Here is a 25,670-nt window from a genome sequence, read left to right on the forward strand (position 1 = left end):
CTCTGAAGCTGTGGTACCCTGGAGAATCCCAGGGATGGGGGAGCCTGGTGGGCTGCCGTCTACGGGGTCGCACAGAGGCGGACACGACTGAAGCGACTTAGCAGCAGCTTAGCAGCATGGTACCCTCGTATCATCCTGTAGGCCTCTTGGTGTGATTCAGTCGCTCAGTCGTGTCTGATTCTTTGTGACCCATGGACTGTGGCACACCAGACTTCCCTGTCCTTCACTGTCTCCCAGAGTTTGCTCAGACTTTATGTCCATTGAGTTGGTGATGCCATCCAACCATCTCATTCTCTGTCACCCCTTTCTCCTGCCCTCAATCTTTCCCGGCATCAGGGTTTTTTTCCGAGTGAGTCAGCTCTTCCCATCAGGTGGCCAAAGCATTGGAGCTTCAGCTTCAGCATCAGTCTTTCCAATGAATATTCAGGACTGATTTCCCTTAGGATTGACTGGTTTGATCTCCTTGCAGTCCAAGGGACTCTCAAGAGTCTTCTCGCTCAGCCTTCTTTACAGTTCACCTCTCACATCCATACATGAGGACTGGAAGAACCATAGCTTTGATTGGATGGACCTTTGCTGGCAAAGTGATGTCTCTGTTTTTTAATACACCTAGGTTTGTCATAGCCTTTCTTCCAAGGAGCAAGCATCTTTTACTTTCGTAGTCCTGTTACTCCAGACATTACTCTACTCCTGACACCCCATACTGAGCTCTGCTGGGACCTGGGACCCTTAACTGCAGTGCTTGCCCTTGGACAAACATCTCCTCAAGCAAGGAAATAAAAAGAAACTAAAAGGGGCTAAAAATAACTGCAGGCATGTGGAGTCTGGGCCAATTAGGAACAATAAGATACAAAAAGGCTACAGACCAACTGCCACATCTGAGGTTCTGGGAGCAAAAGCAGGGTCCTCGGCTTGATCCCCACGTGCAGCACCACCAAGGGGGTGGGCAGACCACCCGAGTGGCTCCTCCCGCCAGATGCGCTGATGCTCCCGACCCTCACCCCGGTTAAGGAAGCAGCCCACGCTCCTTAGAGCGAGCGAGGACATCTGTTACTCGTGTTTGCTCCTTCGTGCTAGCAGGAATCCCGGGATAGCCTCCCTCGCCTGAACTGCTTGTCTGACCTCTTACCAACCTCTGTTGATTAAAGGGTGCAAGGACCCAGCACCTAAGTCCTGGCATCGGTACCTTACCATTGCCGGGGGTACTAATTGTCAGCCGAAAGCCGTTTAGCAGAGGATGTGGGAAGACAGGTAACTGCAGAGCTGTCGGCTGGTGAGTCTACAGGGAGCCCTGAGCTCTGCTGTTGCGGGTCGTGGTGCTGAGCTCATGGGGTATGGAACCTGAGCCTGAAACCGCTTGTTTCTCCAGCCCCTTCTAGGGATGGAGAGGTAACTTCCTCCCTGTGCCTGCTGCCTCCTTCCCCCTCTCCTGGCCTCTGGAGAGCCCAGTCTCTCTCTGCCCCTGAACCTGCCCTTTGACCTTAACAAGATGTTTTTTCCTTTGGGCACCTTTCAGTTTTTCCTAGATTGAGCCCAGGACTCTGCTGCCCTCTGGTGGCCACAAAGGGCAGCTCAACGCTCCATTTAACCTACAGCTCCAAATTGTGCTCCCGGGTCCATGGCAGCAGTCGCAGGAATACAAGTGTTAGTCCCTTAGTCGTGTCTGGCCCTCTGCGGCCCCATGGACTGCAGCCCGCCAGGCTCCTCTGCCCATGGGATTCTCCAGGCAAGAACCCTGGAGTGGGTTGCCATTCCCTTCTCCAGGGGATCTTCCTGACCTAGGGATCAAACCTGTGTCTCCTGCATTGGCAGGTACCACCTGAGAAGCCCTTATTCTGAATCAGTGAGTGAATTTTCCAGAAGGAATACAAAGCTGAATAAAATCCAGCACTTGCCCTTGAGAAGCTTCCAGGTGAGGGCGGGGGTGAGAGGTTGAGACTGGGTGGAAATCTGCTCATTCCGTTGCTTATTCATTTAACAAATACTCATGCAGCCCTAAATCTGGGACCTCCCTGGTGGCTCAGATGGTGAAGAATCCACCTGCAATGCAAGAAAGGTGAGTTCAATCCGTGGAAGATCCCCTGGAGAAGGAAATGACAACCCACTCCAGTATTCTTGCCTGGGAAGTTCCATGGACAGAGGATCCTGTTGGGCTACAGTCCATGGGTTCGAGAAGAGTCAGACGTGACTTAGTGATTAGCACTTTTTCACTTACTCTGCCATGTGTAGCAGTGAAGAAGACGATGAGCAGCCGGCCTTTACAGAACTCAAATCCTAGTGTGTGTCAAATACACATAAACACAAATAGAAATAGTGATAAAGGCCTATGAATTAAACAGGCTGTGAGACAGAGAATGAGCACAGGGGTGACCACTATGAGAATGGTCAGCATATAACAGAATTGTTTCCTTTGGCTGCACCGCACAGTATGTGGGATCTTAGTTCCCCGACCAGGGCTCGAACCCGTGGCCCTGCAGTGGAAGTGAGGAGTTGTAACCGCCGGACCACCAGAGAAGTTCCAGAGCTGGGTTCGGGGAGAGAAAGATGGCATTGTGCCTGCACAGCAGGACGAGCGTTTGGGGAAGAGGACGCAGCAAGGGCAAAGGTTTCAGAAGAGGGAGCTTGGTGTGTTTGAAGACAGAAGCTTGGCATCGCTGGAGCTCCGTGGTGGAGGGAGGGAGCAGGTGGAGGGGTCAGCAGGGCCTCCCTGGAGGAGGGCGTGGATTTTAAGCTTGAAGGGAAGTGATTCGAGGACCACAGGATGGGGAGGAGAAATCTCTGATTTGCATTTAAGGAACGTGGTTTGATATAACTTGGACTTGGTGAATAAAAAGGTAGAGAACAAAAGTCTGTGGGAGGGAATTTCCTGGTGGGTCTGGTGGTTAGGACTCCATGCTCTCACTGCCGAGGGCCCGGATTCAATCCCTGGTTGGGAACTAGGATCCCACCAGCCGAGGGGCAAGGCCAAAAACTCTGTGGGAGCACAGAGGAGGGGTGTGCAGCCAGGTCTGGGGCAGGGAGGCCTTTCTGGATAAGGGGCACTCACTGATCTATTGATCTATTGCTGCATAACCGTGGCCCCAAAACTTAGGGGCACGAGTCAGGAGTAAACATTTCTCATCTCAGGTAGTTTCTGAGGGCTGGGAATTCGGAAGCAGCTTTACTGGGTGATTCTGGCTGTGTTAGTCACTCGTTGTGCCCGACTCTGCGACCTCGTGGACTGTGGCCGGCCAGGCTCCTCTGTCCATGGGATTCTCCAGGCAAGAACACTGGGGTGGGTAGCCATTTTCTCCTCCAGGGGATCTTCCCAACCCAGGGGTTGAACCCAGGTCTCCTGCATTGCAGGCAGATTCTCTACTGTCTAAGCCACTTCTGGCTGAGGGTCCCTCATTAATGCGGCCAGGATATTGGTTGGGGTGGCAGCCACGGCGGTTCCTGGGGCTGGGGAACCCACATCCAGGATGGCTCATGCGGGTGGCAAGTTGGTGCTGTCTTGATGGGAGGCATTGGTTTTCTCGCTACGTGGACCCCTCCAGGGTTGCTTGAATGTTCTTCCTCCAGAGGGACTGATCCTGGAGACAGCAAGGGCGGAAGCCACAGCTTTTATAATTTAGCCCCGGAAGTCACACTGTCACTGCGGCAGCATCTTCCTGTTTCCACAGCTCCGGTCTGTTTCAGCCTGGGAGGGGACTACACTGGGGTGTGAGACCAGAAAGTGTGAGTCACTGGGGACCACCGTGGAGGGCAGCAGCTGCGTAAGTAACACCCACTCTGAGTCTTAATGGATGAGTGGAAATTAGCCAGATGATGAAGACTGCATGAGGAACTGAATTGTGTTCCTTTCGAATCCATGCATCGAGGCTTCCCTGGTGGCCCAGTGGCTAAGAATCCGCCTGTGTGTGGACTGGATTGATCCTCCATCCCGGAAGATTCCGCACGCCGCAACAAGAGAAGCTGCCGAAATGGGAAGCCTGTACACCCCAACTAGAGAGTAACTCCTGCTCACACAATGAGAGAAAGCCTGCCTGAGGGCAACGAAGACCCAGTGCAGCCAGAAAAAATACATTAAAAAAAAAATCCATATGTTGAAGCTATAACCCCCAGCACCTCAGAATGTGACTGCATTTGGAGACGGGGCCTTTAAAGAAGTGATTAAGTGAAAATGAGGTCATTAGGGTGGGCCCTAATCCAGTCTGACTGGTGTCCTTACAAGAGGAGATTAGGACAAACTGCAGGAGGACGTGAGGACACAGGGAGAAGCTGGCATCTGCAAGCCAAGGGGAGCGGCCTCAGAAGAAAGCCTCTCTGCCGGCACCTTGATCGCGGCCTTCCAGCCTCCAGAACCGTGAGAAAATAAATCTCCATTGTTTAAGCCCCCCGGTCTGTGTTATTTCATTACGGGCACCTGGGCAGAGTGCTACAATTGGGTAAGGTGTACCAAGGCAGCGGGGATGAGCTGAGCGAAGACAGAGATGTGAAAGGTGTGTGTGGCGTGTGTGTGTGGATGTTAGTTGCTCAGTCACGTGGAACTCTTCGGGATCCCGTGCACTTCTTTACTATCTGAGTCACCAAGGACGCTAAGAAATAACAAATAGTTGGCATTACTAGATCCTGAAGAGCGGGGCCGTGGATTTTTCTATAAAGGGCCATACAGTAAATATTTTAGACTTTGGGGTCTGAAAAGTCTTTGCTGCCTGAAAGCAGTTTTAGACGATATATAAACAAAGTGGTGTGGCTGGGTTCCAATATAGCGTTATTTACAAAACCCAGCAGCTCAGATTTGGCTCACAGGTGGGAGTTTGCCCCCTACCACCCTGCTGAAGCGGGGTAAGGGGAAGGGTAAGCCTTGGGACAGGATGATGGTGAGGAATGCCTTAGGAGAAAAACACAGGTTTACACCCAGGCTCTCCTTCCAGCGCTGACATTTGCCTCTTCGGGGTCAGAGTGGGAAGGCTGTGCAGATATACGGGAGTCTTGCCGAGGATATTATTTAATCACACAGTCCTGGCCTCAGTTTCTGGATCTACTTCTGTTTGACCTCTCTGGGTGTAAAGCATCTGCCTCAAAGAGTTGATGTGAGCTTTAGATGAGGTGACTGACATAAAGCCCCTGGCCCAGGGTCCGGCATACAGTAGGTGGTCAGTAGATTGCTGTTCCCTCCTCCTCAGTCTCTCCCTAGCAAATTTGGGGTCATGACCATAAAATTTTATACCTCAGTGAAAAAGTGAAAGTGTTATTCAGTTGGTCTTGTCCCACTCTTTGTGACCCCCAGGGACTGTAGCCTGCCAGGCTCCTCCATGGAATTCTCCAGGCAAGAATACTGGAATGGATCGCCATTCCCTTCTCCAGTGGATCTTCATGACCTAGGGATGCAACCTGGGTCTCCTGTGTTGCAGGCAGATTCTCTACTGTCTGAGCCACCAGGGAAACCCTTTATACCCCAATGGCTGTCACCAGAACGATTCACTCGCAGGGTCAGAATTCTGCATGTTTTTATCCAGAGGCCAGATGAATCCCCCAGGTCTAGACCAAGAACAGGGCGGTACAAAGACAGCTATCTGTGAGAAGCCTTTCTCCAAGGTGGAACCCCAGCCGGAGGAGGACTTGTGCCAAAGTGAGCTCTAAGGACAGGAGCTTCTTTTAAAACAAGTTACTCGAGGAGGGCGGTTGGGCCAGAGCCCTGGAGCTGAGCTGACCCCGTTTTGCATCGTTTTAAGCAGAAGCGAGCCATGATCTGATTTGTCGTTTAAGACTCTGGCTGCTAGGTGGGGAACGGATTGTAAGAGAGAGAAACTTGCCATCCTCGTCCTCTTTCCGTGTTTTGGATGTTCATGTATCAGAGTAACGGCTATGTACCGCCATAAGCGCTTTCCATCAGCACTTATCTTAACCTAGCTTCCTCTTTGCCTTGGCCTTGTCCACCTAGGGACTAGAAGGTGAGGACAAAATAGTTTGCCAGCCCCCGCCCCCACCCCCACCCAGCCTGAGGCCACACTTGGCCCCAGAGCTTAGCACTGGCCCGGCCTCTCCAGCATAGTCCCCTTGAGCTGAAGATAGAGGTGCGAGGCCCAGCCCCCGCTTCTCTGCGGCCAGCCCCACCCACCTCTGCCTTCGAGGCACGTCTGTGCCTATTAATTGGTCGGCACGTGGTGCTGGAGCCCGGCCCGCCCCTATCGGCTCCACCCCTCCTTCGAGGCCCCGCCCCTTCCAGGCCTTGTGTGCGTTCATTGGGCGGCCGCGGGAGGACCCTAGGCCCCGCCCATCTCTCGTCGCCCCGCCTACCCACGGAGGCCCCGCCCCCTCAGGTCTCACCCGCGTCCATTGGGCCAGCGGCTCGTCCCTCCGAGGCCCCGCCCCTTTCCGAGGCCCGCTCGGTGTCTCGGGTTGGCCGCAGGAGGAGCTCGCGCTCCTGTCTTCCCGCCACCGGCCCCGCCCCGAGGCCCCGCCCACCGGGCCCCGCCCCCGAGGGACCGCCCCCGTCCGTTGGGCGGCTGGCAGGAGGCGTCGCGCCATGCGCGGGTCCGGGACACGGGCTCGGGCCAACGGCGGGGGTGGGAGCCGCGCGGGAATGCGGCGACGGCGGCGGCGGGCAGCGTTGGAGGTGAGTGAGGGTTGCGCGAGGAGCTGCGGCTGGGGTCGCTCTGTGGCGTCCGGGACTGCGAGTCGCGGAGGTTGGGTGGGCGGCGAGGCCCCGGGGCGGGGGGCGCGCGCAGAGGCGGCTGGGCCCGCACGGGGCGTCTCTCGGGCCGCCCAGGCCAGGCTTGTCCGGTTGTCGTGGAAACAGGCGGCTCTCGGGCCCGGGCGCGGTCTCGGGGGGCGGGTCCCGCAGGCCAGCTGCAGGGGGTGAGGTCGGCCTAGCCTGAGTGTTCCAGCAGGTCACCTGCGACCACCGCCCCCTGCGGCCTTCCGAATCTAGTCCCCCCAACCGCGGCGTCCCCCCGAGCTTCAGTCTCTCTGGCGGCCCTCTTGGAGAGGGGCGCCTGCAGGTGGGCACGGAGCATAGGAGCCCGTCACCCTCTTCTCCAGGGTCGGGGCGACAACTCCCCCCACCCCCCACGCCCACAGCCTATTCTGGTTTTCCTGCTCACACAGTAGCACGTTCCTCGCTCGTGTGCCAGCTGAAAGCATTGTCTCCTATTTCTGTACCATTTCCAGCCCCTCGACAAAATAGTGCCTGTTAAGAAAACACGCAGGGCTGGGGCTCCTGGGGACCCCTGCGGAAGAAACAGGATTATCCCATTTCGGAGCCAGTGGGTGGGCCCAGGGCGGGGCTGCAGACCCAGACACCCGGGCTCCCAGCACCTGGTCGAGTGTTTGATTAATCTGAATTGCTGGAAAGAATTTTCCAGCCGTGACTACAGGCGTCTCTGGTTAGTTACAGGTGTCTCCCACTAGCTCCCGCAGCCTCTGGAGTATGCTGGGAGAGGAGACAGTCCTTAATCCCACAGACAGAAAAGTCAGACCCCTCTCAGGAGGCTAGCACGCCTGAATTAAATCTGATTAGATTATTTTCATCTTTAAAAGTGTGGCTCTGGCCGGAGCTGTCAATGTAGGATTTATGGCTGGTCGGAATCAGACAGAGCCTGTGAATCCACCCTCTTCCTTTCCTGCCCCGGTGGAAATGCTAATGGATCCCACATTGCAGTGTTGGAACGGCCATGTCCCTCCACCCATTCAGTCAGCCCCGCACTGACCTCACTCGCTGCTGTGACTTGAGCTTGTTTTCATCAGAAATTGGACTCTTTTCTTGGGAACAAGAGAAAAACATTCTCCAGGAGAAGCAACAGCAGGCGACCTGCAGCCTTGGGCCCCTGTTTCCCCAAGTTTTTGTGTGAAAGAGGAGGGACTGAGCAGAAGAGGAAAAGGCTGGTCACGCTTCCAAAAAAACAGATCTGGTTACCCCGGGCGTGCTCCGCTCCATAGGAAACTCCTGCACGCCTCTTGCCCTTTGCAAAAAACTCACGCGTCCCATTTTGACAAACAGGCTATACTCTGCATTCTGTGTGTGGTTGTGGGGGAAGGGTGCTTGTGAGCAAGTGGCCACGCTCCGTGGTCCCTCCCTGAGGGTGGCCACGGGGAGTGACCATGAGGAGGCATGAGTCTCCTGGTAAAATGGGTCCAGCCCATCAGGGTCCGTGTTTACTGGGACTTCTTGGGGCTCAAGAAGCAGTTGCTGGAAGGGAGTGAGTCAGTGTCTCTTTTTTGTTGATGTTGCTGACTTTGCCCCGGAGCAGGGAGGGCTCCCTTCTGTGACTCTACACATAGCAGCTGTGTGTCTGTGATTTTCTGGTTTTACTTAAAGTAGAGTCACATAAGTTTCAGAACCTGTAAGAGCCTTACAGAACCTGTAAAGATGCACTGTCTGGTGCAAACTAGCTGTTTACTTCTTCGTTGTATCTGCTCTGCTCAGTTGCTAAGTCGTGTCCAACCCTTTTTGACTCCATGAAATGTAGCCCGCCAGGCTCCTCTGTCCGTGGGATTCTCCAGGCAAGAATACTGGAATAGGTGGCCTTTCCTTCCTCCAGGGGATCTTCCCGACCCAGGGATCGAACGTGTGTCTCCTGCATTGGCAGGCGGGTTCTTTACCACTGAGCCATCTGGGAAGGCCTCTGTTGTATCTGGGGCCTTTTAAATCCCCGCATTTATTACTTCCTGACTTTTCTGTGAGTTGGCCTTCTGCTGAGACACGGCTTCTGCCATTTTCAGCATTGTATTTGTTTACTCTTATACTCGGACATCATCTCTGGAGAGAGAGGTTTCCCTGCCAGACATCCCTGGCAGACCGCGGGGCTGGGTCAGGATTGTGGGGGCTGTGCTCGAGGTGAGCCGTGCGTCTGTGGAGGGTCAGGTCCGCAGAGAATGGGTGGTGGCCAGAGGCACGAGATGGAATTTTCTGAGGCGCGTGGTGTGCCTCTCAGGAGGCGCGGTGGTTTGAAGGCACTCGTGTGCGAACCAAAGCCGTGTGCTTGTCACGTGAGGCCCAGCGGAGACGCCTCCGTGGTAGGGTCAGTCGGGGCTTCGGACAGGTCTGAGCCGGAGACCCAAGCCAGCTCTGGGCTCCGCGGCCTCTGAACTGAGAGGCTGGTGCGCTTTCCTCTGGGAGGACAGAGTCGCTCCTTTCCAGCCGGACTCGAGCCCGGAGACCTCGTGTGCGCCTTGGCTGAGGACCCCTGGCTGTTTTCAGCAGGTCGGGGCTTCAGAAAGCTGGTCCAAGCGCCGGGCTCTGCGGCGGTGAGCCTGCACAGCGGGCTGTGAGCCCAGCCCACCTGGTGGGCGCGCGTGGGCGCGCGGAAGCCCGTCTTCGGGGGGTGATGTTGTCAGGAGCGTTTTGAAGAGTTCAGGGTCCTCTGCGGATGGTTTTGGAGGAACGTGAGGGCAGGCCTGCTGCTCAGCCTTCCTTCCCACAGCCCTGGGGTCGGGGTGGGGGCGATGACCTCACTGGCCGGGACCGAGGCCCAGGGGCTGGCCTGCCGGGAAGAACGCGGTTCGATGTTGGTGCCCGGGCCGGGGGCCTCGCCTGGTTTGGGTCCCGCGGTGTGGGCGTGGGTCTTTGGGGAGCTCCCTAGTCACTTCTCTCGCCTGGGGCGGTCCCCTTCCCCCCCCGGGAAGCCCCTTCCAGCGCCCGTGAGTCAGGGCTGAGGGGGTGACCGCGGCAGAGTCCCCTGCTGATGCTGGTCGCGGGGGCCGGTGCCCAGAGCTGCTCTCACCAGGGCCTGGCCTGGGTTTCCAGAGCCTTCTAGAAAGCGGACCTGTCCTCACTGGTCTGCCTGCCTGGAGGGGGCGCAGAGTTGGGAGCTGGCGGTGTTCGGCCTCCCCCAGTGGTTGTGGAGGAGGATGTCTTCCTTCCCCTCCGCCCACCTGGAGCTCGTGGGGAGAGGGCCCGGGACCCTGCTCTCTGGAACCCTAGGCCTCTGGGGCCCCAAGTGCACAAGAGTCGTGACTTTAGGACACTCCTCGGCATCTCAGCGCTGTGTTCTGATTTCCTCGGCAAGATGGCCCCTCTGGCTTGGCCAGGTCCCGCGCCAGGCTGGACACCGTGGGTGGACACCCGCATTCCAGCCATGCCTCTGCTGCTTCTGGAAGAGCCCTTTTGTGTCCGTTGTGGTCACGTGTCCATTCGAGTGCTGCTGTCCGGGGAAGTGCTCCTCCAAACCAGGACTGGTCCGCCTGGAGCAGCGTGTCGGGGGCTTGTGTGCTGACGGCGGGCGGCTGTCCGCTTGGCCTGTGTGGCCGACCCTACGTGTTGGCTGGCTGCGTTGCCCTGTGCACTGAGTCTCCCGGAGCACAGGTGGGACAGGTGGCGTTTAGGGGAGGCGTGCTGGACTCTGCCCTGGCTCTGGGCGTCTCTTTTCCGCCCTTGGGTGACCTCGCAGAGTTCCTAGTGACGGCTTTCCTTGAAGGGAACCCCAGCCGCTCCAGACCTGCTCTGTCCCCTACAGTCCCACCGGCTTCGGCTGTATCTTCCCTGTTTGATTCCTCCGAGGTGCCGTGTCCGTGGCTTCTGTGCGGCTTCTGCTGGGGCAGCGGGCCCTGGGCAGCCGTCCAGTCTGGTGAAGTTTTCCTGAGCCTCGTGGGCTCCTGCTGGTCAGTGCTCACCTCCCTTTCCTTTTCTCCCAGGACGCGGCCTCTTCCCTGCCGCTGGCCGGAGCCCTGGGTGCTCATCGGTGAAGACGGGCCCACCATGTTCTATGGGACCCACTTCATCATGTCCCCACCCGCCAAGAGCAAGCTGAAGCGGCAGGGCCAGCTGCTGTCCAGCGTGCTGTCCCGGACCCTGAGCTACAAGTACCGCGACCTGGATGCCCCCTACTCGGGCCTGGGTGCCGGCGATGACCCTGCCGAGCTGTCCACGCAGCTCTCGGCCCCCGGGGTCCTGAAGGTGTTTGGGGACAGCGTATGCTCAGGCACCCACTACAAGAGCGTCCTGGCCACTGGCACGTCCAGCGCCCGGGAGCTGGTGAGGGAGGCCCTGGAGCGCTATGCACTGAGCCCCGAGTGCGCCTCCCAGTTCGTGCTCTGCGACGTGGTGGGCCAGGCCGGCGGCGGCGGGAACGCGTGGCAGGCTCAGGGCTTCCGGGTGTTCGGCGACAACGAGAAGCCTCTCCTGATCCAGGAGTTATGGAAGCCCCGAGAAGGCTTGTCCCGGAGATTTGAGCTGAGGAAGAGGTCGGAGGTGGAGGAGCTGGCTGCCAAGGATGTGGACACCATGACGGCAGGTGAGGCGGTGAAGGTAGGGGTTCGGGGGACGCAGGGAGGCGGGGTGTCTGGAGGGGACAGATGGAGGGTCCTGTCCACACGGCGGGCGCCTGCTGGTGCCAACTCCTGCCACCTTGTGGTGTCGTGGGGCAGGGAGGACCTCGCCCGCGCAGGTGGCAGATGTGGTACAGAAAGGCCCTCAGCGTCTGAGGCTCCTGGGGCCTCTTGGGCAGGGGGCTGTGTGCTGCTGGAGGAAGGGGTCTCAGCTGTAATGCACGGGGGAACGTGCCAGGGCTCGGGGCCTGGGCCGGAGGAGGCCCGGCCTGGAGGCGGTGGGTCACTGCCGTAGGCTCGCTGGGGCAGCCCAGGCCCCTTAGGGGCTGCAGCCTCTGGGGTCGGCAGGGCCGCTGGTTTGTGTCTGGCTTTTATTCACTTGGTGGAAGAAGCTGGTTATCTTAACAGTAAGTGCCATGAAAAATAGATGTTTTTTCCAAATGCCAAAAGACTCTTAAATATATCTCAGGTCGTCTTTGACTTCTCTTTCATTTCTTACGAAAACGGTGGCTTTATGTGAGCAAATGGAGTGGTCTCACGTGGCTCAGAGCAGAGGTCATCCGGTGGCCTCGGGAGACCCATCATTTGGTCCTGCGGGGCCAGGAGGCTGGCGCCCTCGCTGACATCCTGTGCGTGTCCCCAGGTGTGTTGAACGCTCGTGTGCTCTGGTCCTCCTCTGGTGTGGAGCCTGCCTTGCACGCTCAGGGTGTGGGGACGAGGGTGTGGCAGGCAGATTGATGGCCGGGGGCCTGCGGCCTGCCAGGGCCATGGTGCCAGCTCCAGGGCTGCCACGGGTGGTGGTGGGCGGCAGCGGAGCCCGCTACCCCTTCTGGCCTCGGTCTTGTGATCTGGAGGCTGGGTGCTCGCCTCTCGGGGCCCCAGGGTGCAGGGGTGTGTGCAGAGTTCCCGACTGTGACTGTCTTGTCTGGGGTTTGTTCTTCGAGTTCACAGCGGCGGGGACCTGTGGTGGGCTTGGGGCCCCTCTGGCAGGCCAGGTGTGCCATCATGTTGTGCAGACTTGCAGGCACCTGGGAGATGAGAAGCTGCCCAATGAGTAGCTGATGTTACTGGGCTATTTCTTTTATTGTTTTTTTTTTTAAATTAATTTTATCAGAGTAGAGTTGATTTACAGTGCCGTGTTAATTTCACTGTTATTGTTTCTAGTTCTCCTCGGACCAGCGCCCCGAACGCCCCACCCGCAGGCCTGGCTGCAGGCTGTGGACTCCAGGCCGGCCCTGCCCTGCTGCTCCCGAGGCTCCGGCTCCTTGCCCGCCTCGCTCTAGGAGGCCTGGGAGGGGCCACGGCACGTCACGTGGGCGGCGGGTGGGTGTTCGGCTCACGGTCACCGTCCTGCCCAGTGTTTCCTCTGCTGGACGGAGAGCAGAGAGCATGTGAGCTCTCTGCCAGCCCCGCCAGTTCTGTGGGTCCCGGGTGGGCCCTGGGGGCTGCGCTGTGTTACAGGGGTGACTGCTTGAGCGGAGGGGGAGCAGTGCAACCCCGGGGCCGGATACCATCTGGGGCGCAGGGTTTTGTCTCCGGTTCTGCGACACTATTTAGACCTGTTCCTTTTACACTGTTGAGACAGGAGAAGGTGCCCGGCCTATTCACTCTGGGGGTGGTTTTCAGAGGAGTCTGTTGACCTGGGTGGGGTTTCACTGACACACTTCTCCGGGCTGGAAACAGGTTGTGTTACCTGCCTGGAGCAGGCTTCCCGGGCCCCAGGGAGTCGGCCTTTCTGGCCAGCCTCTGACTCGGGTGTGGCCTGGGTGCCCTGTGCCTCCTGGCTGGACCGTCCCCCCGGCCAGTGACCACGCCGCAGAGCGAGCACCGAGGACCCTGCAGGCGGGCCCGCCCCACCCAGCCCTGCTCCACCGGGCATGGGCGGTGGAGCTTCACCACAGCCCAGGACCCCTGTGGCAGGTGTCTGGGGATCCTGGGGATGGCCAGCTGTGTGGATACGCTCGCATGCGTGAACTCAGTCAGCACTGTTCCCCTGCGTAGAGTCCGCTGCAGCCCCTGGGTCCCCAGGGGCCCTTACCTCCTAGTGCACCTTGGGGTCTGGGGCCCCTGCCTCGCGACGGCGTGGCCTGCAGAGAGATTGAAGAGTGAAGGTGTTGCTGTTGGGAGGGTGGTCGATGAGCCCCTCTGGCAGCTCCTCCCTGGCAGCCTCTGCCCCTGTTCCTAACACTTGCGTCTCCAGAGAAGGGGCGCCCCACCTCCTGGGTGGCCTGTGATGAGCCCTGAGATGCTGTAGGCGCCCCGAGTCTCCCGCGTGTCGCCGAAGGCTGTGAGGTGGTGTGGGCTGCGGTGGGTACCCAGACACCAGATTCCCTGCCTCCTTCCCTGTGGATGGGTGACGGTGTCTCTAGGTCCCGGGAGTGGACGGTCCACCTCATTGGGAGAAGGGTGCGAGAGGAATGGACCGCCTGTGTGGACGTGTATGTGTGTGCGTGGACGTGTGTGCAGCTGTGAACAAGCGCCACCTCCCTAGGTGTCATGTTACTGAACAGTCACAGCGATGGTGGTTTTTCCCACTTTGTCCTCACTTCAGAAGAGCACCTGTGTGGTGCGCGGGGGCTCATTGGTTGCCCTGGTTTCAGGTTAAAAGCCCCCTCATGCATCCTGGAGGCTCCAGGAGCCCCCAAGGCACCCTCCGGTGACCAGGACGCCCCTTCTGGCCAGGCGGCGGAAGGGGCTGTCCGAGGGCACTGGAAGAAGACCCCACCCGGCTCTCCGGGACTGTCCGGCTGTCATCACGCGCCCATAGTGTGTCCTTGGGCAGAGCTAGCATGTATTTTCCATGAATATTGCCTTTTCGCAGCTGCCAGCCTGCTCACGATTTCCAAAGGATGGCAGCCCCATGTGGCATGGGTGGGGGCCAGAGCCGCTCCCGCCTGTTTCCAGAGGCTGGCATCTAGGGCTTGTGCTCCATGCAGAGGGCTCTGGGCCTGTCCCCTGGAAAAAGGCAGCAGTCACTTCTGCTGACCCCGGGGAGGGGTGCGGGCCATGTGGTTTTTGTCAGTGGCGAGGGAAGGCGAGAGCATGGGGTTGTTGTGTGTCCCGGGTCGGAGGCGAGCTCATGAGCTGGGTTATCACCCGCAGTTCTGGGGCACTCTGGGCCAGCAGGTCTCTGCTGTGGGGGCTGCCCTGGGCCCAGTAGGACGCTTAGCTTCGTCCCAGCCTCGCCCCCTAGTTGTGACAACCACAGATGTCTCTGGGCCTGGCTGAGTGGCCAGGGGTCAAGTTCACCCTCGAGTGGGAACCGCTGGTTTGGATGCAGTGGCCTGGGAGGCGGGAACTCGGCATGCCCGCTGCGCCTGCGCCTCCTGCAGGCGCCAGAGGCCGTGTATCCCGGGCCCTCAGCCGGGCTGGGCACTGGGGCCCTGCCTGAGGGACTGGGGTGCCTTCCTTGCGGCCTGCCTGGCCTTGCTCCTGTCTAAGAGGCAGGGCCTCCTTAGCTCTGGGCGCCCTCTTCGGAGGGCGGCTGAGAGGGTTTCTAAAGCTGCCGCATCACAAGGTTCTCTCTGCAGGGACGTCTCTGCATCAGCTCTGGGCTTGTCCCCATCGTTCTGCAGTGTCTGTGTGGTCTGGCATACAGCAGGTGCTCGTTACGTGCCTGTTTCAGGGTTGATGCAAACTAGAAGGGCGAGCTCCTCTGTAGGTCTGGGCTTCAAGGTGCACCCCAGGCTGCAGGGCTGGGACTGGTTTTCTCTGTGGGGCGTGGGCGGTGGGGCGGCCTGCAGGGGGCTTGGGTGCCCACGAGCATGGGCCGGGGCTAGAGTGAGGAGGAACGCGCTGCTCCGGCACTGACCACGGGACCTGCCGGCCACCTGTCTCCTCTGAGGCTGGCTGGAGGGGCTGGCGGGGCGGACCTGTCATATGAGCGGCCGACTGGGGTCGTGTTTGCCGTCCCACCCCGTCCACGGAGGAGGGGACAGGTCTGAGCCCTGACTAACCTGGGGTGTCCAGGCGTCTGGTGAGGCCGCTGCTGTCTCAGCTGCTGTGTGCTGTGAATTCTGTCCTGCGTCCCCCAGCTTCTCGGTGCTGTTTGCTTTTGCCCTTTTTCCCTCCTGCCAAGAATCTCACGTTTCATAACACTTCTCTCAGGATGAAGGTGGTGATCTGGATTCTTTTCTCTCTTACTGAAGAGTAGCTGCCTCTTGAGTCTTGAGCAAGAGTCCCCTGGAGCCTGTTCTCAGCGACAGTCACTGTGGGAAAGCTTTAGTTTACGTGGTTGAGTAAAAGCAAAACAATGGCCAGCTTTCCCCGTCATCTAAAGCTAGGAAACCGACTGAGCCTGAAAGGCACGTTTGAGGACGTGCATTGCTTGTCTGTGGCCGTGCTGGGCCGCCGCCGCCGCGGTGTGTGTGGGCTTTGCTCTAGCTGTGTCGAAGGGGCTCGTCTGTCGCGGCGTGGCGCTTCGGCTTCTCACTGCGGTGGCTTCTCGTTGCAGAGCACGCGGGCCTCAGGGTCACAGGCTCAGGAGCGGCGGCTCTCGGGCTCGGTAGTTAAGGCACACCGGCTTGGTTGCTCCGAGGAATGTGGTGTCTTCCCAGATTACGGATCAGACCCATGTCCCCTGCGTTGGCAGGTGGATTCTTATCCACTGTACCATGAGGGAAGTCTGTTCTTGAGGATTTTTAATTTATAGAGAACATAAAGTTGGTTAGCTAACAAACCAGTTTCATTCTTCGATTCACTGCTTGGATTGAAAAAAAAAAACAAAAACATTACAGCCTTTAGTTTCACATAGAGGCAGGGTGTTGGACGGAAGCCTAGAAGCCCTGTCCCCCGAGCCGGATGTGCCCACCTGGGGCTTGGCTGGCAGCACCTTCCCCCGCCACCCCTGGAGACTTCAGGCCACTTCATCTAAGGAGCCTTCAAAGGCTCACCGCTTACCACACAAGACACAGCGGGAGATAAGAACTGGTGCAGAATGTTTGAAAGGCACAAAACGTATGAGGAATTGGCTTAAGTATGGCCAGGGACGGTGCAGGGGAGAAAAAGTGAAGTCGGATCCTCACTCCAAACAGTTTAAAACCCACACATCAGAGATGAAGTTATAGAGCTAAAAGAAAGATTTCATAAATAAGGCTTCAGTTCAGTCACTCAGTTGTGTCTGACTCTTGGCGACCCCATGAACTGCAGCACGTCAGGCCTCCCTGTCCATCACCAACTCCTGGAGTTTGTTCAGAACTCATGTCCATCGAGTCAGTGATGCCATCCAACCATCTCATCCTCTGTCGTCTCCTTCTCTTCCTGCCTTCAATCTTTCCCAGCATCAGGGTGTTTGCCAATGAGTCAGTTCTTTGCATCAGGTGGCCAAAGTATTGGAGTTTCAGCATCAGTCCTGTCAATGAGTATTCAGGGCTGATCTCCTTTAGGATGGACTGGTTGAATCTCCTTGCGGTCCAAGGGACTCTCAAGAGTCTTCTCCAGCACCACAGTTCAAAAGCATCAATTCTTCAGTGCTCAGCTTTCTTTATAGGACACAAACCGTGGGGGAAAGGCAGATAAATTTGACTATGTTGACGTTTAAGTTTTCTTTCCACCTACAGATGTTATGCACTATGTAATGTGTGATAAGATACAGCATTCAGTTCTCCTGTGGTGCTGCGTGTAAATCCAGCTCATTTTTGCGGCATTGCTTTTGTTGAGGCGTGGTTTCCACCACTTGCTTTTGTTCTCCACGATCCATTCTCCTAATCATGGGCACTCAGGTTGCATCCGATTCTTCCTGCTACAGACCGTGGCACGATGACCCTCTCCAGGGCCTGTGCCAAGTTCCCTGGGGGTCCCCACTAGGGCATGGTGCTTCTGGATTACTGCGGGACAGCAGCTTCTGCAGACAGGCTGCCTGCTTTTTGGATAGCCATTCCGCATTCTTAAGCATTGAGTATGAGCCCCGCCCCATGGAAATGTTCCCAGAAACAGGTTAAAATCAGAAGGTGCTGCAGGGTGGCAGGGTGCTGGAGTCATGTGGCCAGAGAGATGCCCTTACCGGCGGGTGTGAGTGGCTGTGAACTGAGTCGTGAGATGATTTTCCTGAGTCAGAGTGTAACTTTGAAAGGGTCCCTCGACCTAAACAAAACTCAAGAGGTGGGCCTTCTGGATGTTGATTAGCCAGTGATTTGAAGGTGAAGAAATTTTCCTTTTCAGACACTTGCTTGGCTGTGCCAGGTCTTGGTTGCAGCAGTGGCACCTTTACTCATAGCGTGCGGACTCTTAGATGTGGCCCGTGGGATCTAGTTCTCTGACTGGGGATCAAATCCAGGCCTCCTGCGTTAGGAGTGCGGAGTCTCAGCCACTGGACTAAGGGAAGTCCTGAAGGGTTTTTCTTTGTTATGCAGATTCATTTATTTGCCAGCAAATATTTGTTGAGTGCTACTATGTTAGGTACTTGACTAGGTACTGGATATACAGCAGTTAACAAACATCATATTCTTATGGAGCTAAGAGTCTACAGTGGGAAATAAAAGATGATTCGAAAAACACAGAATGACGACTTCTGTGTGCTATAAAAGAAGAGTATAGGTGCTAATTTAGCAGGGAGGTGAGGGATGTTCTGAGATGAAATTCAAGCCAGTCTCAAAATTGACAACACTAAGCAGGTGAGCCAAGTGGACAGTAGGTGGGGCAGGAAGAACCTTCTGGGCCGAGGGAACAGCACTGTGCGGAGACCCAGGAATGAGTTGTTGCTGGTGTTCAGTCACTCAGTCGTGTCTGAGTCTTTGTGACCCCATGGACTGCAGCACGCTGGGCTTCCCTGTCCTTCACTGTCTCCCAGAGTTGAGTCAGTGATGCCATCCAACCGTCTCATCCTCTGTCACCCTCTTCTCCTCCAGCGTCAGGGTCTTTTCCAATGAGTTGGCTGCTCGCATCAGGTGGCCAAAATATTGGAGCTCCACCATCAGTCCCTCTGATGAATATTAGGGGTTGATTTCCTTTAGGATTGACTGGTTTGATCTCCTTGCTGTCCAAGGGACTCTCAAGAGTGTTTTTCAGCACCACAGTTTGAAAATGTCAATTCTTTGACACTCAGCCTTCTTTATGGTCCAACTCACATCCATACATGACTACTGGAAAAATCATAGCTTTGACTCGATGGACCTTTGTTGGCAAAGTGACATCTCTGCTTTTTAACATGTGAGAGAATGAGAGAAATATGAGTTACCAGAAGGCAAGGCAGTCAGAGGGCGGGGAGGCTGTGAGAGGTGAGGCTGGAGAGACGGTAAGGGGGTGTTAGGGAGTTTGGACTTCAGACTAAGTCTAATGGGAGGCCACTGAAGGGGTTAAAGACTGATGTGGCTACTGGGTAGAGAATACTTTGAAAAGTCAGTAATAGATGAATTACTTTATTGTAGGAGTCTAGGTGAAAGTTGATGGCAGCTTGGACTAGAATTATGGAAAAACAGGTAGAAGCTGATGAATGCCAGATATATTCTGGAGGTAGAATCACCAATATTTGTAAATGAGCTGGACGCCAAAGATGAGAAAGAGGTGTCAAGAATGACGCCCAGATTTCTGATAAGAGCAGCTGCGTAGATGGAGGTGCCATTTACCAAAGTGGTGACTTCCCAGAGAGAACAGGTTACGGAGGGAAGAGTAAGAGTTCTCTGTAGACTGTGTTCAGTTTGAGACACCCAAGTGGAGGTGTCAGGAAGGCAGTCAGACGATGTGGCTCTGAAGCTTAGAAGAGAGCAGGTTATAAAAACTTAAGCTGTTAATAGGTGATGCTTAAGCTGTGAAAATTGATAGATGACCCAGGTAATAAATACATATACAGTGAGAAGAGTCAAGGGCCTAACAAGGAAACTGGAAGAGCTCCAACTTTAGAGGAAAAGTGATGAAGGAGCAAATTAGACTGAGGGGAGACCAGAGATGTACAAGACAACACAGCGTGTGATGCCGTGGAGGCCCGTGTGAGTCTACTGTAGGTCAAAAGAGGTGCAGACGAGTGAAGCCATTGTGTTAGGCAGCATGGTTGGTCACTAAAGGCCCTCCTGGTAGCTTTGTTGCTGGAACGTTTAGCACGCATACCACGCTGAAGTAGGTTGAGAAAGTGGTGCTTATATTTCTGGCAATATGTGGGATTAATTAGCCTGGAAGATCTTTCTGTATAAAGTACCTGGAAGTGCTGGATGAATTGTAACAACTCTCCTTTCAGATGCATAGCTGAGAACCTCCCAAAATAAAGGAATCCCTAGGTGTGAAAAAAAAAGGCAAAATGAAGACCTTAGAATCTGAACTGATTATGAAGCTACAGTTGCCTTGCAGGTGTTTGCCAGTCTTAACCAAGAAACTTAAGTTTAATAGCTGTCCAAGAAAGATGTAGGGAGTTGGAACTGAGACCTCATATATATTTGGAAACTATAAAGGTGGACACACTCAATGAAAAGATAAAATAGGAAAAATTTGCTACCTGGTAAAAGGAGATGACAGAGTTCTCTCTCTTGACCTGGGCTCTGGGTGGGAGAAACTAAATACTCTTTCCTAGAATTGAAAAATCACTCTTCCTCTCACATGTTTGGAGTTCAGAATTGTACTGTTTAAGTGATGTGGATAAGAAATTACATTGTACATAATTTGATGATGTACAAGGACATCAGATAGAACAAAGTACTCTTTGGAAGGACATCCTTCCACACAGGTCTCCCAAACCTGGCCAGAGATGAGCTCACAACCCCAAATAACAAGACACATGAGGTGATGCTGCTTGAAATGAGTCAGTAGAAAACTGTAGACTCAAATTCTCAAGAGCCTGGGAGATGGAACCATTAGTTATAAAATATCGAGTGAGTAGATTTAAACTATTTCATGAAATAAAAGGTAGAAAGACAACAGGAAAGAACAGAATGTCGTCTCAAAAGGCAGGGAGGGTTTGGGAAAGGAAAAGATGCTTTTAGTAATAAAAATGCAAGTTTGTAAAGGGACACTTTGGTGATGGTTTAAACAGCAGACTAAATACGACTGAAGAGGACTAGAGAACAAGGTAGGCCCGGCATCGTGCAGGCAGAAACGGGCTGAGAGTCACGGGGAACTGATGGGAAGGTCTGTCACACGTCCCCACGAAGAAGGCCAAGAGAATGGACCAAGCACGCACCCCACGGACGTGTCCGACAGGCACCCGGGAGCGTGACTCGGCGTTTGTCGCGTGAGATGAGCGAGAGGTTCGCCCCTTGCTCCCTGGTGGCGATGCCGCAGGACACTTCAGACCGATCTTTACAGCTGTCACAAAGACAAGACCGGCGAGCAGCAGGCTAGCCGGCGGCAGACTCCGCACCGGGAGCCGCAGAAACCAGAGGTCAGCAGATGGGACGCTCGGAGCTGGACAGGACAGGACCGAGAACCCGGAGCTGCGGTCGCGGCTGCCCCTCCACCCAGGTAGCCGACCACGGGGGATGCGACAGAGCCGCTCCCCCACAACGGACCCCTCTGTGCAGGGGTCCTCAGGGACAGGCCTGAGGGCAGAAGCCCCCTGAAGGTGCCGCGGGAGACAACGAGACCCGGCGAGGAGGAAATGGCGAGCGAGCAGATGGACGGTAGGTCTGGGCAAACGTCCCACACGGCTTTGACACGGGCGGACCCGGGGTGCACCCCTGCCCGGCCGGATGCCGGGGTGGAGCCCCACGAACTACAGCCCCCATGAGGCTCTGCGCGCGCGCATGCGCCGTGGCAGGCGTGGCGGGCGCGGCGCGCGGCGTGCGTGGCGCGCGGCGTGGCGTGCGTGGGCGTTCTAGAACGCAGCGGCGAGGGCCCCGGCGCCATGTTGGGGCCGAGGGGACCGCGGAGAGGCGCTTGAAGCGGCGGGAGCGGAGCGGGAGCGGGTCGGACCTGGGCTGGTAGGAGCCCCGCCCCTCCCGCCTCAGCGGATCATGACCCGGGCGGCGGCCACGGAGGTCGCGGTGGCGGGGGACGCGGCGTGGCGGGGCCAGCGCTAGAGATGATGCCGTTTCCCGTGACCACCCTGGGACCACAGCGGACCCCGCCGCCGCCCGAGCACTACGGCATCTCTTCCCCCATCAGTTTAGCACCCCCCAGGGAGACTGACTGCATACTTACCCAGAAATTAATTGAAACTCTGAAGCCCTTCGGGGTTTTTGAAGAGGAAGAGGAACTGCAGCGCAGGATTTTAATTTTGGAGAAATTAAATAATCTGGTAAAGGAATGGATACGAGAAATCAGTGAAAGCAAGAGTCTTCCACAAGCTGTAATTGAAAATGTTGGAGGGAAAATCTTTACATTTGGTTCTTACAGGTTAGGGGTGCATACGAAAGGTGCAGATATCGATGCGTTGTGCGTGGCACCGAGACACGTTGATCGAAGCGACTTTTTCACCTCCTTCTATGATAAATTGAAACTACATGAAGAAGTAAAGGATTTAAGGGCTGTTGAGGAGGCATTTGTACCAGTTATCAAACTGTGTTTCGATGGGATAGAGATTGATATTTTGTTTGCAAGATTAGCACTGCAGACTATTCCTGAAGATTTGGACCTAAGAGATGACAGTCTGCTTAAAAACTTAGATATAAGATGCATAAGAAGCCTTAATGGTTGCCGGGTAACTGATGAGATTTTACATCTAGTACCAAACATTGACAACTTCAGATTAACTCTGAGAGCCATCAAGCTGTGGGCCAAATGCCACAATATTTATTCTAATATACTAGGTTTCCTTGGTGGTGTTTCCTGGGCGATGCTAGTAGCAAGAACTTGCCAGCTTTATCCAAATGCCATAGCATCCACTCTTGTCCGTAAATTTTTCTTGGTGTTTTCTGAGTGGGAATGGCCGAATCCAGTGCTACTGAAAGAGCCCGAAGAACGGAATCTGAATTTGCCTGTCTGGGACCCAAGAGTAAATCCCAGTGATAGGTACCATCTCATGCCCATAATCACACCAGCATACCCACAGCAGAACTCCACGTACAACGTGTCTGTTTCAACACGGATGGTCATGATTGAAGAGTTTAAGCAAGGGCTTGCTATCACACATGAGATTTTGCTGAGTAAGGCAGAGTGGTCCAAACTTTTCGAAGCACCCAGCTTCTTCCAGAAGTACAAACATTACATTGTGCTTCTGGCAAGTGCGCCAACAGAGAAACAACATCTAGAGTGGGTGGGTTTGGTGGAATCAAAATCCGAATCCTGGTTGGAAGCTTGGAGAAGAATGAATTCATTACACTGGCTCATGTGAATCCTCAGTCATTTCCAGCACCCAAGGAGAGTCCTGACAAGGAAGAATTTCGTACAATGTGGGTGATTGGGTTAGTGTTAAAAAGCCAGAAAACTCTGAAGTTCTCAGTATCGACCTCACCTACGATATCCAGTCTTTCACAGACACTGTGTATAGGCAAGCGATAAATAGTAAAATGTTTGAGGTGGACATGAAAATTGCTGCGATGCATTTGAAGAGAAAGGAGCTGCATCAACTACTGCCTAATCATGTGCTGCAGAAAAAGAAAACGCTTTCGACAGAAGGTGTCCGATTGACAGCCCTGGATGCCGGCAGCCGTGACTTGTCTGTCGGCAGTGAGAGCAGCACGCCTGTGTCGTCACTTCCTGCCGCTTCGCAGACTGGCCCGGTGCCTGGCAGCGCTCCAGGCGGGAACAGCCGTGGCCCAGCGGCGTCTGTGAGCGGCGTACAGTTTCCTGAGGTTTCCTCGCAGCAGGCGAATCCCAGCGACAGCCCCGGGGGCGTGGCCAGCGAAAGCCTCCTTCAGGCGGCTGCGCAGCCCGCTGTGCCTCCAGCACCCAAGCCCATGGTCACCAGAGTCGTTTCCTCAGCACGGCTGGTCAGCCATCCGCCCAGGCCTTCAGGGAGCGCAGCAACAAGCATAGCTAATCCTATCGTGGGAGTCTAGAGGACATCGTCGCGTCACCAAGAAGAAAGGACCCAGGCAGCCAGAACGGAAGAGGAGTGTTCTCAGAGAGAGACCAGTGTCCTCGAGTGAAGACTTAAGACAGCCGCTCGCGGGGACATCCACTGCAGGCCTTCCCAGTACCCCTGCTCTCCCTGCAGACCCTATTCCTGTTATCAAGGATTCAATAAACAGATTGAACTGAGAAAAACACCTCGAGGGTCCATAAACAGTGTCTGCCAACTCAGCCTGCTGTCTTCACATGCTAATGGAGGAGAATGAGGGGCACCAGACTAGATACGGTTCCCAATAGGTCTATTAGGTGTATTTGGTGACTTCCCTAATGGGCTAATCTTGATCAGAAGTCCAGGTTAGTATGTGAAGCTGGAAGGACTGTTACTGATGTGTCAGATTACTTACGTGTTAGCCACAGTTACGCTATTTCAAAGGACTCCTGCCCTTTAGGAGGAAAAAGTGAGGAAAAAACCCCTCCAGCTATATTTGTGCCCATGACTGACATCTGAACGGGATTGATGTTGGATGCATTGTTGGGGGAAGCTTGCAATACACACTGGTATCAGAATTCCTTATGCTGACGATGCACTTTATGTATATTTTTATTAGAAAGTAGAACTAATTTTAGCTTTTTCAGCTTGATGGGTTTCAGTTTTTTCCTGAAGGGTGTTTTTCATTATGAATCTTGCGGTGAGTTCCCCTTGTGTGGCGAGCGGTGTACTGTGCTTCAGTGGCATCAAGGCCACCTGGCTCAGCCTTGTGAGGCCACCCTTTCAGACGAAGTATCAACTCTTAGGATATGCGCTTGGCGTTGGAACAGTAATTAGTAAGTGCTTGGTTTTGATGGGACAGGATCAAGAAAGGAGACACTGGTTTTATCTGTAGAACTGTTTCAGGGTGCGACCAGTCAGTGGTCAGACAGCAGATACTGTATTGAGCCAACAGAGCTCCGTAACTTAATCATTTGTCTTAAAACAAGAAAAAGCTTTTCGTACCCCTACCCCCACTGCCTTCTCTCTGCTTGTGTGCACAAGGCGTGCTTGTGTATTGTTTCACAGAACACTCGATATGCTAGTGTTTCCTTAACCATGATGTGAAGCCAACAGTCCTCTGGCCAACTGGCTAGTATCGCAGCGAAGTTTTACCAAAAGTAATTCCTGTGAAGCATGTTATCCATCTTGGATGGCCGTTAACAGTCTCCACGTAAGAGAAGATGCGTATACTCCACAGAATACCTGCTTATGGTAAAGTTAATTTCTAATTTAAACGTGTAAGCAAAAGCATTTTCCCTAGAGTTTGAAATCAGTTTTTATTTGTAATGAGTTAGTAAAATTCATTAGTGAAATTTACATGTAGAGACATAAAGTTTCTAGCAAGCACTTGCCATCTGGTCAGCTTTCTACTCTTGTTTATCCTGCAAAAGATTCAAAATACCTTTCTTTAAATTAAAAAAAAAAAAAAAAAGGCCACTCATAATTAAGCCACAGAACATTCGTGTTGAAAAACAGGAATGCCCGCGCTTGTAGGTGAATGAAAACTCAGTCTTATTCTGGACGTAGCAAACCTAACAGGTTTTCCATACAGTCTGGTTCTGATTCTTCCCATCCCCCGACAGCGTTCCTTTCTACCACACGTGCGTTTTTCATCTCAGACTGCAGCTTCTTAAACTCCTTCCCTGTCCTTTTGAATAATTTCCCCAAAGTTGGATTCTCGTCGTTTCCGTTGTGGGCTGTGCAGTAATTGAGACTCTGTTCACCGTGACTTCCTGACGCCTAGTACACGGTGTTCCTGCTCCCTGTGTGGTCCTCTCCCCTTCTGCTACAATAAAATCAGGTGACGTGTGTACAGTACCTGTGTATTTTGAATAGCTATTGTGTCCTTGAAATTGCCAGGCACAAATTTAGTCCTGTCGTTTTGTTCACACATTGGGGGAAAATTAGTTTATTAAGTGTTTCGTGTAATTGTACTTGTTTTTCCAAGCTGGAAAGTTGGAGCTTTCTAATTCTTGTTTTCATTACCTGAATATCGGACTATTTTTTCATACTGTGTGCGTAGTATCTCATGACTGGAGTTGGCTTTGTTTTATAGTATCTGTACTCCTTGTATTTTTCAAGCGCTATTTTGAAAAGAGATGATGTATTTCTCCATTAAAAAAAAAAAAACAATAAAAATAAACGAGAAAGAAGCAAGCAGAGGGATTTAAACCTGAGGATAACGGTTAAGCTGTTTTTACAGTGCTCCAGCAGGGAGACGCTGATGAACCTGTCCACTGTATTTGAAGTCTAGAGTTCATGTTACAGCGTTAGGGAGAAGCCTGAAAAAATTCACACTTCATTTCAAGCATGCTGACCCACAACCAGACTAGGGCCTTAAGCAGCAGCAGTGGACACATGGCCTCTGGCTTTCCTTCTGAGCCAGCCTGACCAGAAGCAGCTTGGCCCCTGCCTGCCCCCCAGGCTTCTGTACAGGATGCTGCGGTGGGGAGGGGGCTGGTGGTGGTGAGCAAGAGCTGGAGTGGGTGCCGGCAGAGGGGCACCCCAGGCGGCG

At 54.6% G+C, this 25,670-nt stretch overlaps 2 protein-coding genes across 4 annotated transcripts in view; both read left to right on the forward strand.

The window, feature by feature from the left end:
• The window catches only part of RADIL (Rap associating with DIL domain), a 121,312-nt gene that overhangs the window by 59,480 nt on the left and 36,162 nt on the right, over positions 1–25,670 (forward strand). For 2 of the 3 annotated variants that reach the window (XM_042240547.2, XM_027961229.3), the window contains exon 7: positions 10,618–11,216. In XM_042240547.2, the coding sequence (XP_042096481.1) occupies positions 10,618–11,216 (599 nt within the window). Of the gene's footprint in view, positions 1–6,464; positions 6,602–10,617; positions 11,217–25,670 lie in introns of those variants that run through there. The other variant, XM_042240548.2, reaches the window with a different exon arrangement.
• PAPOLB (poly(A) polymerase beta) lies at positions 21,017–25,308 on the forward strand. Its single transcript, XM_015104261.4, is given in 3 exon segments — positions 21,017–22,379; positions 22,382–22,519; positions 22,522–25,308. Coding segments are annotated over 3 exon segments (1,914 nt in total). The 5' UTR covers positions 21,017–21,193; the 3' UTR covers positions 23,112–25,308.

Source organism: Ovis aries, chromosome 24 (assembly GCF_016772045.2).
Source record: "Ovis aries strain OAR_USU_Benz2616 breed Rambouillet chromosome 24, ARS-UI_Ramb_v3.0, whole genome shotgun sequence".
NCBI classification, from domain to species: Eukaryota; Metazoa; Chordata; class Mammalia; order Artiodactyla; family Bovidae; genus Ovis; species Ovis aries.